Source organism: Rattus norvegicus, chromosome 19, assembly GCF_021556685.1.
Source record: "Rattus norvegicus strain SHRSP/BbbUtx chromosome 19, alternate assembly SHRSP_T2T, whole genome shotgun sequence".
Lineage (NCBI taxonomy): Eukaryota > Metazoa > Chordata > Mammalia > Rodentia > Muridae > Rattus > Rattus norvegicus.
The window spans coordinates 22,597,985-22,610,731 of NC_141552.1; the positions used below are offsets into that span (position 1 = coordinate 22,597,985).

Genomic DNA, 12,747 nt, shown 5'->3' on the forward strand with positions numbered 1-12,747 from the left:
TTGACTTATGTAATAGAGAGAACATTACTAAGTTGTGTTACAAAATATTTGATCACACTCTGATCTTCATGAATGTATTATTTCATGAAAAACTATTGTGTGGTATAGCATCGCCAGGGCACAGACATTTAATGCAAGAGCTCTTTGTTTACTGTGAACATGGACTTTATTACTGTTCACCTCACCTACCTCACACCTTTACTGCAAAGCTAAAGGGCACTTAGGTCTAGAGCAGATCAAGGCACAACTTGATAGGAAATGAAGATGACTAGGGCAATGGAAAGTCTTTGAGTTGAAGGATTTTTAAGAAAGTGTGCAGAGGGAGCTACAACGCTCTTCTTCTGGGGGGACAATGAATTAGGAAGGACAATTGGGAGCTTTACTTGAATTCAGCATCTGACTCCTGAGACTTCATTGGTAAAATTGATGTCTGGAAATTTTGTGTTGTAAAACAACACATTGGCTCTGCAGCTTTTGGCAATGCCCATGGACAGAGAGATCACACCAGCTCGGGACAATCTGTAAGGAAATCAGGTTTTCTTTCTTTTTTTTTTTTTTTTTGGTTCTTTTTTTCGGAGCTGGGGACCGAACCCAGGGCCTTGTGCTTCCTAGGCAAGCGCTCTACCACTGAGCTAAATCCCCAGCCCGAAATCAGGTTTTCTTAAGTCACCTGAGAAGTCCTCAAGGAGAGAGGAATGAATGGGTAGCACCATAAGAGAAGGCTTTAGGATTTCGTATAGTGCTACTCTAGATGCCTTGAAAATAGAAGCAGAAAATGAAAAACTAAATGACTTCACAGGAATTAGCTCAATTCTGAGTATGATTATTTCATATTGGTAGTTTATACTGGATTCATTTTTTAAAAATTTAACATAAGAGCCTTCTGTTTTAATACTAGGCTGTCTTAGCATCACAAAATCCTTACTTACAAACCCTGCCTGGCGCCCGGCATCTAACACTACTGGGCTAGATATTCTACTTTTACCTTCGTCACCATCGACAGCTTCCATTTAACCAGCAGGGTCCATGCCAGGCAGACACTGAGCAGGTTGTATGTTCTGTTAATCTCCACAACAACCCAATTCAGCAGAAACACGTCCATTTTACAGGTGAAGAAACCACAGCTCAAAGCAAATGAGTATCAGGGTCCCCTCAGTCTCACTGACTGTCACTCAGACCCACATCCTTCTCTGTACAGGGAAGCCATGGGCCTGATGTGGCTGTGCAAGCTGACTCTGCTGAGATGATCAATGCTATTCTTGACCCTGGGAGAATTTAAGACAAGGTGACCCACAGACTCCTGGGATAGATTCTATCTCTGGGTTCTAGGGTGGGACACAGTATCACTTGCCATGGGTCTCTACTCATCTGAGGAGTCTGCTCCCATGTGTCAACTTCTATGGCAGTGGTTCAAATCCCTCCTAATGATGTAACCCTTTAATGCAGCTCTTCTTGCTGTGGTGACCCCCATCACAAAATTATTCCATTGCTACTTCATAACTAATATTGCTACTCTTATAAGTTATAATGTGCAAGGTATCTGATATAAATCTTTGTGAGTGGTAGCTCCCCACAGGTTGAGAAACATTGCTTTATATACTTTTTTTTGAGAAGCCTTCATCTGAGGAGGACCTGATGCAGGTGTGAGAGCAGAGACACCCTGATGTAGTGACAAGTTTAGGAGGACCCAGGCTGCTTGCCTTAATGGCAACAGAGATTCCTGGCTGAAGGCACAATCTGAAATCACTGTCCCCAGGACATTTTTTCTTTTTTTTTAAATTTATTTAATACTTAATAATAATTCTTTGGTGTCCGGGCAAACATCCCCCTCCCCCCTCCCCTTCCTTATGGGTGTTCCCCTCCCAACCCTCCCCCATTGCCTCCCTCCCCCCAACCTGTTTTCACAGCTGAGCTAGATCTGAGGAACAGGTGCTTTTAAAGAAGCATGTGAAAGCATCTCCTGTGGAGAGCTCACTATGCAGGGAAAGTCACACAGGACAGGGAAAAGTGGCTTCCCAACTTCCCCAGGGCACTCAAACCAGGGAGGATTGTTGAATTTGTTCATTGTCTATTGTTATATCCCCCTTTTCATTTCTAATTTTGTCAGTTTTGGTATTGTCTCTCTGGTGTGCAGTTTGTTTCAGGAACAGGTTGTGTGTCTGGTGGATATTCTCAACAAAAAAAGAAAAAACAAAAAGAAAAAGGAAACAAACAAAAAAAAAAGCAAGCAAACAAACCAACAAAGAAACAAAAAAACCTACAAACAGCTCGTGGTTCCCTTGACTCTTTGTATTTTTCTCCTTGTTTGTAATTGATTGATTTGATTTGAGCCTTGAACTAATTTCCTGCCATCAAATCCTACCACACACTCTATAAGATGAGGCTTTGCCTCACCTTGGTAAGAGCAGCATGTAATAAATGAAGCTTATGCTGCTCTCTCTAGTGGGGATGACATCACAATCTCACTGCAAACCATGCACAGCGCGGTTGAGGCTGTATTAAAGTAGCCCACGATTTCAGTGCTCCCTGCGTGCCATGAGACAGTAGTAACATGAGTCTCCCTGCACCTGGACAGTTTTCACTAGGGACTACACACACACACACACACACACACACACACACACACACACACACACACACAAACGCACACCGCCTTTACTGACATGGTGCACATTCTTTACACACCAAAAATAAAGTGAGCAGTTATGAAACACATCAATAATGGAATCAATGGAGGGAGTTGTGGGGAAGCTGGGGCTTAGAGTTACTTAAAGGCCCTATGCAGGCTCAACTTTTGTTGGAGGAGAAACTTCAAGTGCAATGTGGTTCTTTATTTTCTTTCTCTCTAAGGAACACAGGGTTAGGATAGGACCTACAGATTTGAGCATGTCGGGTAAGTACAGGGACACTGAATTAAATCCTAGGGATGGAACACAATTAATCTTCTACAAGATTACAGAGCAGCCTGGATGAAGATTCTCAGGTGAAAATGTGGACATCTCAAGGCAGGCACTGGACAATGGCTGTCAGTCTTGACTGAAGACTGGAAATGGTTTGCTATCTCATAGGAAAAGAAGGCCCCTCTGTCTACACTGTACTCTAAGGACAGTTTATTAGGTTAGGCATGACATGAACTATTGTCTCATGTCACAGATGTCAGTACAAAGTATCCAAGGTGTTGTATGCCAATGGTAGCATTAACAGAACAAAGCACACAGTGTCATTAAGACATAAATCATGAGTTTGTGTAGCAAGACCCAGGCCTCTTCCAGGTTCTTAGATAGTAACTGAGAACCTCAAATACGGTAGTGATGTGATAGTGTGGGGTGAATCTAGTTACAACTACTTTCTATCATGACACAGAGTACACTTTTTGTGTTATGTTCAGCTTATAATGAATGACTAGACCTAAGCATGAGAATAACCAAATTCTACATTGCTTCTCTAGCTGCTGAGCTTTTAAAAGCCCTGGGGTGACAGCAAGCTTTTGTGGACATTCTGGATTATTCCTTCTGTACTTTAACTCTCTGAGTCACCTCCACACTCAGTAAGTTAGTTCAATTCCATAAATTGGAAATCAGTCACTGGAAAAAATACATTCTCAATACGATCTCAGATTGGCCATGGAAAAAGGGTAGCTTGAACTGTCCCACCTAGGTTCTGGGCTTGCACAGGCCTGCTCTCCAGAAGAAACCTGTGTTCACAGCAGCAGGCTACATTCACTATAGATGCTCTTGAGGTTCCTCCCTAAATGGCTCAGATTAAAATAATTTTCTTGCTAACAATCAAAAAACTGATTATGCCAAGCTGGCCTAGAAGAAGCTAGCTTCTTTTCTGTATTTTATCAGTTGTGCACAATACATATGGTCATCATTGATAACAGTTGAAAGATCTGCTCTTATATGGAAACTAAGTGATGCTGGAGGATGATCCTGACCCACAATGAGGAGTGGGAACACCAGAGCCCTGTACGGATGCCTGGCAACCTAACACGTTGAGCACGCACAGCTCAGTAAGTTCCCTGTGAACACACATCTCCTGAGATCTCTCTATTTAATTGGAGGTGATCCTGTCCACCTAATACAGCACCTCATGTGGAATAACAGAAGCCACCTGCAGGAGCTGTGGTGATGACTCACAGGGTAGAGCATCTGCTGCTCTCTCAGAAGAACCACATGGACCCTAACAATTGGGTAAAGCATGTCAGTGATTATATCATAAAGTGTGTGCCGAGAAAAAGCCACATTATCCACACAAAAGACACTGTCACACTGAGTACCCCTTGGTGACTCTGAATTCACTTATTAGCCCGGGCTCCATGGAACATGCAGAGATCCATCTCTAGCTGTCAGTTCTAAGCCCTCAGGAGGGGACAGAACCCTTGAATAAGAATGATGGTCTTAAGAGTCAAGAGATAGAAATCAATATTTATTCATAATGAATACATTTTTACAACAAAACAGGATTAAAATGAATGAATAAAAATATTTAAAAATATTGGAAAGTGAAAAACAGTAACAAGAACATATTAATATGAAACAACAAAAAGAAAACTTCAATTAAAATCATAACAAAAATATTTCTAAACAGCATATTCTTAACGAACATTTAGAAGCACAGATGTATTGCTGTTTCTCCTCTAGCACACATAATGAAAGGTGGTCCCCCAAGTTGTCTCTCAAGTGGTGTTTTCTGAAGAAGAAAGTGAGTAAGACCTCAATCAGTCAGGCTGGCTTAGTGTTATATAAATTTAGGGTCTCTAAGAAATGACAAATTAACTCTGAGGAAGAATACTCATCCAAAAAATGTTGTTACCGTTCAGGATGTTTGTCATCAGGGACTCCTGAGAAAGCAACTTATTCTTCAGGAAGCTCTCTTACTGCTGTGTGTCCAATTCCAGCTCTCTTGCACTTTCTGAGACCTGGGAGAGGAAGGCAGTTTTTCAGACACTGATTTGGTGGTGAAACGCAAGCCAGCTGTCAGAATGCTGCCTTCTACCACCTCAGTTCTATTGGACAGTCGACATGGACCTTTTAACTGATATCACTGTTGCTAACTCTGTGGGCAGGGAAAATCTCCAGCAACCGTCACAGTAATGTGGGCTGCCAATATGGGACCCAGACTTATACCAGTGCAAACCAAGAACAGGGCAATGGAAGGGACCTCATTGGGTTGCAGGAAGAAAGGAGATGTCCATATGTCACCAAGGTTAAAGCCAATGAGAAGTACTAATTTGACATTTGCATTTTGTTCTTATCCCGCAAAGGTGCCTCCTACACAAGAAGTCACATGACCACTTGTCATTTGTCAAGAACCAAGAACTTGTTCAAAACTCTACATAGCATCCAATCTATCACGTGCATGTGCAATAATGTGATATGTTATTGATCTGTCACCATTTCTATAATGCAGCTTCAAAAAGAGCAGCAAAATATACTTGCAAAATAATTCAGTTTCTGAAAAGTGGTTGACTTCCCAGAATACTTGTGCATAGGCAGAGCAATGAACAATTCCATTACATGAGGTGGTTGGCTGGTTGTGAGTGTAAATTAGAAAGGTGGTAGGAGAGAGCAAAGATGTATCAAATTGGCAAACTTTATCAGATATTGTTAAGCTAACACAGCTGCTTGTCCCTACCAGATGGTGCTGGGTCTGGACGTTGCTGGTCTTTATCTTTCTTGTTGAAGTCAACCAAATATTTCTGGTTCAGTGCACACTCAAGATGTCCCTCCTTGCTCCCCTGCTTCCTTGGGACCAACTTCTTCCTGCATGTGTTCTCCATCAGGAGCTGGCTGAGCAGGTTTCTGGAAATACAGTCTGCATAGTAAGATCATGCTGCCCCTTTCTCCCATTCCTACTCCCAAGTACCACTAACTCTACCAGGTCCCAGATACCCATGAAGACTTAATAAAATGCATCTTGATACATATAATGCTGCTGCACAAACCACAAAGAGTTAATTCAGGGAAGAATAAATTGTTTGCTTGGCGTGAGCACCAATTAGTGTCCACATCTCTCAAAAAGAACACGGATCTACATCTATCCATGAAAGCCCAATGCATGGGGCAACATCAATTAGTAGTTGGCAAACACCTGCAAAAGAGGTCAGTAGAACCAAGAGAAGGTCATGCTAACCATGTGGTCCACGCACTGAGTGTTGTAAAACCTTGTATGACCACAGAGGCCCAGGTCAGCCTAATAACGTTCTGCTGACTTCAATCAGTGCTGTTCTATCTAGAGCCTTCTGAAGATGCCTAGACAATCCTGGGATGAGTAACAGTCTTTTATGGAACTGAAAACTGAGTCCTGATGACCCTGGCACACTGATGTGTAAACAGCACAAGAGATAGAACCAGAGCTGAAGACCGTCCAATCCAGAACAAAGAAATCAGAAATGGCCATTCCACAGGTGACAGCCTTTCTGACCAGGACTTACCTAGAGAAGGTAATCTCCTTCTTCAGCTTATGGTTGTTCTCATGGATCTCAGTGTTCTCCATCTCTAAGTTGTGCAGAATTGACATGACCGCCTCCTCCATTCTCTCCAGGTCTTCATAATATGGATTTGGCCTGAAGTGTGGCCTGGCCCCAAATGATAGAATACAATGAACATCAGCATTTAGGAAGATATGAACTCAGGGTGGGTCCTGTACTACACCAGTCCTGGAAGGACACCTTCTGAATTCTACATATTGGACCTTCTTCAGCTTCAGAAACTTGTTTTTCTGCGTCCACCACACCAGAATCTCGGCATCCAGATGGAGGGTTCCCTGGCTCCCTTTATTCAATCAAGAGGAAATCTGCAGTCCAGCCAGTTGAGCTATCAAGAGCCTAGGCCACACCTCCCCATGATCCCCCACCCCCAACGCACCCAGAATCCTGTGATTTCCTTTTTCCTGTCCTGATAACAGACCATATATCAACCCAAAATTATAATCTGCACAACGAATACAAATATACAGGCAAACGTGGCCACATAAGCAAAGAACTGTGCTGTTGACAGTGGGGCTCCTAGAACAAAGCATTCGCATCACCATGAAAGTGTTACAGGTAAATACTCAGGCCAAGACATAGACTCCTATATTCCAGGTGTGGAGGGAAATATAAACATATAACGGTTGTGCATATGCATTTGGATGTATGCACACACAGACTCACAGACTGAGACACACCCACAAAAAAAAAGAGAAAAGTTAACAGAATCAGAGAAAGAGAAAAACAAATATGGAGACAGAGAGCACTGTGAGAACCAGGAGAAATGCATGCACCATTGCTGTCTCAGAGTGCAAGACACACAGACAATAACAAACAGGCCTGAGCCTGAGACCTTCTAGTCAAGCATTGAGATGAACAGTTTGGGAACAGGCCCCTCGGGCTGCTGCCTGGATCTTCCAGCACTGAGTCCCCTGCCTAGCAAGTACAGAGACTCACCATAAACTCACTGCAATTACAATCTTGCAAAGCCACCATCTGTCAAGGGCTTTGCAAATGCACACTAGACACTCACTCTCCCTGACTTTATCCCCGAATTCTTCATTCAGACCACAAGATCTGCTTTTCAATAAATTGAAGCAGATGAGTCCATTTTCCATCTTGCTCCTCAGGAAGGGTCAAGGTTCTGAATCTCCTCTATATGGGAGGTGAGGTTTAGCACAGGGTGGTTAGGGAGGCACAGCTTTCTAGAACCCAAAACCTTAATAGGATAAGAAGAAGGTGACCTTGCAGACCCAGGAATGAAACAAGAGCATTTGGAGCAATTCATACCTGTTCTTCATGGATCTCTCTGTCAGAAACCTCAGGCGATCTCTCAGGTCATTTCTCTCCTCGGTAATGAGCTGCAGCTCTTTAATCAGCCTCTCTTTTTCCTTCTTGGCCTGATTCTCACTTGGGGCAGTTTCAGGGGAAGATGTTTCTCTCCCAGCATCTGTAGGTAGAAGAACACAAGTGAACCTGCATGGGGAGAATGCATAGAGTGTACATAGACCACAGTTAGGCCTAAACAGGAGAACAAGCCTGGAACCCAGTGTCACTGCTAGGCGATTGGTCTATCCTTAAGAGGCCTCCTCAGTGGATCTCAGTTCTCCCACTACTCTATAGAGACCAAGAGATGTAAGCAGCCAGGTGTGCCCTATGCCGGACATCAGGTGCTTACATGTACTACGGAGATGGCTTCTCCAGGATTATCATCAACTGAACAGGGTACAGCTTGGTTTCAGGACCATCACCCCTGTGGTTTCAGAACTCAGATGATAAATTCACCATCCACAAAACTTGAGTGATTGGAGACACTCAGATGTCCTACCCTGATACTCTAGGCCAACAACTTTGGATTTAAAACACATTTCCAGGGAGGACATGTTAAACAGACTTATCAATTCCCCTATATGAAATAACAAATGCCCCAGAAGTTCCAATAGGTTACAGGATGAATCTTGGTCCACATGTTCCAAACAGTTTTGGTATTTTAGAAAAATGTGTGTAACACACAACCTCTAATATATAAAGCTAATGATGACCCTGCCAGTTAGAAGAAATCAGAGAAGGTCTAAGAACATAAGGTTATTGCCTGGAGCACAATCTCTCCCTGTTACTACTGTCAGATACCCACTGTATTTAAAGAAGCAATGATAGTGAAATACATTGCTGCTGCCCTGTCTAAACTCAGAAAAGGTGGACCCTCCATGACTCCTGATCGTGTTATTATATCAATGTAACCTAACAAATTCACTGTAAAAGTAAAGGCCAGAAATTCACAGGATAATAGCATTGGCCTTACCATATACTCCCTGTGGGGTTGGGGAAACTAAACTTCTGAAATCCTGACTTTCAGGAATTGTGATATTCATGAAAATTCAATTCCTTTTCCGATGCTCCAGTTGTTGTGGCCCATTGCTAGAAAGGTCAGCTTAAGCCTGCAGCCCCCCTGACAGGGAGCTCAAAATATACTGCCCAGAACTTACTAAACATTCCCCAGAAGTGCTGTCTTTGTCCATCATTACTTTGAGACGAAAGGCCAGATTCCTTCACTCTAGTCTGTCCACAATCGACGTTCCCCCTCCCAAAACGCTTGCGAAGACGGGAAAACATGACTTAGCTTGTAACCGCTAGACTCAGTATGAGAGAAACTAGGGCACTGGTTGTCACTACAACACTGGTGACATCACAGAGGATGCCAGAACTCTCTAGGAGACAATAGAATGTCCAAGAAGGGACAGCAGATGTCATGGGGAGCAGACTTTGTCTCCCTGCTAATGTTCTCCCTGTACTGAGCATAAGCAGAGGTGCCCTTTCCAGGAGACTTTCCTGGGGCAGAGCCACTGAGCATCTCCTGCTTCCAAAGCCAAATTTTCCTCAAGGCTTGATTATAAAACCCTTAGTAATCCCTATGCATCTAAATGAATGTTTCCTTCCATATCTTGCCCCAAAATGTCTCATCGTAACTCAAATTGTCCTCATTCACCAATGTTAGCCATTAAAACTTCCTGAGATTTCACACCAGCTTGAATATGCAGTCAAAAGTTCTCCTGTCTCATTATGTACAGGTGCTTTAAATCACATCAAGAAATAGTCTGCATGTAGGTTACAACATGCGTGTGTGTTAGGGGAACACTCATGAAGTCATGTGCTTAGCAATCGACAATTGCCAGAATATTCCTTAGGAGAAAGAGTTGAAGTCTTTAAATGCTAGGAAAAGTGTGGAGACCAGTTGGCAGAGGAAAGTGCAATATTGGAGCCAGCAGTGAAGGGAACCTCATGCTGGTGGTGGGGTTCTCCTCTCTGCACCAATGTCGCCAAAGGAGCACTGCTCACAGGCCTGAGTAAGATATACCATGAGCTTCTATCAGAGAAATAAAATAGTCAAGAGATATAGGGGGTGCACAGAAAGGTCTAAAATGAGGCTATAAACATCATTAAGTGGATAGAGCAAGGTCCCAGCACCTGTACACTGGGAAATGGCCACCACACCAAACACAAAAGCATCTATCATAGTGAAAAATGAATACTTTACAGAATGCACACACTAACATTGATTGATCACATCCATAGTTCAAATTTTGGGGGCAAATTCATGGCCCTAACTATCTTTCTCTCAACTTATATACCAAAAAATAAGAGAGACAGAGAAAAGAAAAAGTCAAAACAAAATCCCAAGTTTCTCATATGAGGACTGCAGGAAGTGTTATATGGTAGTCAGTTCTGATTAGACATTTTAGATAGAACAGTACACAGTGACCCTTGATGTGATGGGCCCTATATAAAGCTTTTTGCAATATTGGAATTTTAACAAACCTCATCCAGAACGTACAGAAGAGGTAAGGATGTGATCACCATGTCCTTGCTCTCTATCAGGTTATTTTTCTGTGTCCCCGCTTGTCAGGCATAGAACAGCAACACTCTGAAATAGCTGGTAGACATGGGAAAACGTGGTTAAAACTATAGTTGTGGGTTACACACCTCAACTGTCAAAGGCTAATGCTGTCCTCACAGTCCTTGGAAGCCACTCTTGTAAGCCTATCTATTGGAAAGTGGAAGGAGGTTTATCTGAGCTCAAAGTGAACCTGGCCAGCCAGGGAGAGGGCAACATGGGATACTTGAGACCCTGTCTAAAACCAGCACAGAAACCCACCCTGCATTCAAAGCATCATCCACCAATTCTCGATTATCTACCATTCTCTCCCTACCAGTCGTTCAGTTTGGAATGGTAGAAAAAAAAAAAAAACTGGGACTGATCTTTCCATTCTAAGGACCTTGATATCTCTTTCCTTAGGTTCACCTTAAGAGTGCATACAAATGGATATCATCATCTGAACATCGTAGTATTATCTACTCTGTATATGTAGCATAATACTGTGCCTATGACAATCTCAAGCTTCCTTGAGTGTTGTTGCCCCATCAAGAAGTGTGATGTACTGAGGCCAATCCCTAGGGATCCTTTCAAGGGATTAGAAGGAAGCCATCAGAGATACTCCACTTCTTTGTCATTAGATTAAATCAAGTTGACACAATGTGAACCTGGTGGGCTATTTAACCATGCATCTTTCTCACAACCCCATCTTTCTGAGTTCAGTCTATGGCAGAATTCATTGCCCACCATCGTAGATATTTCTTTGTGTATTTCCACAAGAGCCAGGTTTCTTTTCTTTTTTTAAAATAGAATTAGTTGTAGTCAATCAACTGTTGCCCTATGTAAGAAATGATTAGTATATATTGTAACTTACCACTCTGTATTTGTGTATACAAGTACATTATTGAAAATCCAGCATTACTGAGGAATTGGAAACCAGTGCTGTGGCCTTGCCTTTCTGTGCCTAGTCCTGGCTCACAGGCAGCAGGGGGCAGACCTTGAGGTCCTCTTTAGGGACAGAGTGATGGTGAATGGGAACTGAGCAGGCAGAGAAACACAGCTGAGGCAGCTCCTTTCAGGTATCAAACACATCATCTCCTTCCCATCTTAAGGGCTGTTGCTGAGGTCTTGCCCCCATACCTACCTTAATAGCAGCAAATTTGTTACACAGCAGCCAGCTCTTTCCTATTGTTCTGTAATACGCCTCCACATCATGGATGCCAACAAACAAACTAACAAAAAACAAAAAAACCTGACATTGAACTGTGTGGTGCTGGTCACATACCCTGTTATATTCTGTATGTTACGAGGTTTGTTAATCTTAACAAGTTCCCCAACTATGAGCTTCACATAGGACCCATTAGATTCAAGGAAAATAGGAACAATTATGTGTAAAATGACCCAAGTCAGGGCCCATAGACAGCAGCATTTCCAGCACTTGTGCTTTAGCCCATGTGGATTTTGCAATGAGCTGGGCCTAGAAATATCCAGTACACAGTTGTGAGCTGTTGCTCTGGGTGAACTGTATTGGCGTGTGCATTCAATAATCTACACCTATTTAAATGAATTCAGTGTTCCTGTGGTCTGAGTCCAGACCCCTTGACATCAGGTCTTACCTTCTGCAGCACTCGGGAAAAAGGCTAAGTTTAGGAAAGGTGACGTCTTGTCATAAGTTATGGGACAAGAGGTATGGTGAATGATCCCTTGTGATAAGAATCAAGGTTTCCTCTGTGGTATTTAGGTCTATACTGGCCCTGTGCATCAGCTTCAAGGACCCATTTCTGATTTTCTTTGGGGTTCCCGTGATGATGCACTCAGACATGATTGGAAAGAACCAAAACGGTGGTCAGACTTGATTTATAAAATGCAGGCAACATTGCAAACTTATGTTGCAGGATATTTGATTCATATTATCAGCCCCAAGATAGTGTAAAAAAAATTACCTCTGGCAGTTCAGTTCAGCACTAGCACCGATATTTTACCCTAGAGCTTTTTTTGGTTGTTTGTTTGTTTTTTGTTTTTGTTTTTGGATGAACAAGTACTTTCTTATTTTGTGGCCCAGCCCTAGCTCTTACTTCTTTGCACAGTCACAGAGAGACCTCAAACATATACTCAGCCAAAGGCAGGGGAATGTAGAAAAGAGCCTAAGGCAATACCACATAATGACATTGAAAGTGGGTGGCCAAAAGGTGTTATAAAATTCACCTCACTTCAGTGAGTGATGACATACCAACCTGGTGGCCTACGATTCTGGAATATTAATCAGAATCCTTTCGTCATATTAGATCTTAATAGAAACAAGGAAGCAGTCCTTTCCTGAAGTATATATTCATCATACGTAAAGAAGATATTAAATCCATATACAACTCAGAATAGAATTATCCCCCAACACCGGAAAGATCTG

The 12,747-nt window shown here is 42.6% G+C and overlaps 3 protein-coding genes across 7 annotated transcripts in view; 1 reads left to right on the forward strand and 2 right to left on the reverse strand.

The window, feature by feature from the left end:
- The window catches only part of LOC147999107 (uncharacterized), a 924,037-nt gene that overhangs the window by 629,932 nt on the left and 281,358 nt on the right, over positions 1 to 12,747 (reverse strand). The window lies entirely within an intron of this gene.
- Positions 1 to 12,747, forward strand: part of LOC147999133 (disks large homolog 5-like) — a 190,466-nt gene that overhangs the window by 53,200 nt on the left and 124,519 nt on the right. The gene's annotated exons all lie outside the window — the stretch shown is intronic.
- On the reverse strand, positions 4,408 to 10,403 carry LOC147999134 (uncharacterized). 2 transcript variants are annotated; one of them, XM_087596141.1, is made up of 6 exons: positions 8,959 to 9,156; positions 7,763 to 7,922; positions 6,437 to 6,580; positions 5,638 to 5,804; positions 4,816 to 4,921; positions 4,408 to 4,692 (listed from the first exon to the last, which is right to left on the reverse strand). In XM_087596141.1, exons 1-5 carry the CDS (start codon positions 9,083 to 9,085, stop codon positions 4,857 to 4,859), a joined length of 663 nt encoding a protein of 220 aa, XP_087452267.1. In that variant the 5' UTR covers positions 9,086 to 9,156; the 3' UTR covers positions 4,408 to 4,692; positions 4,816 to 4,856. The 2 variants fall into 2 exon arrangements, with proteins under 2 accessions (XP_087452267.1, XP_087452268.1); XM_087596142.1 differs by lacking the exon at positions 8,959 to 9,156 and adding an exon at positions 10,305 to 10,403 and having other exon boundaries at positions 4,408 to 4,921.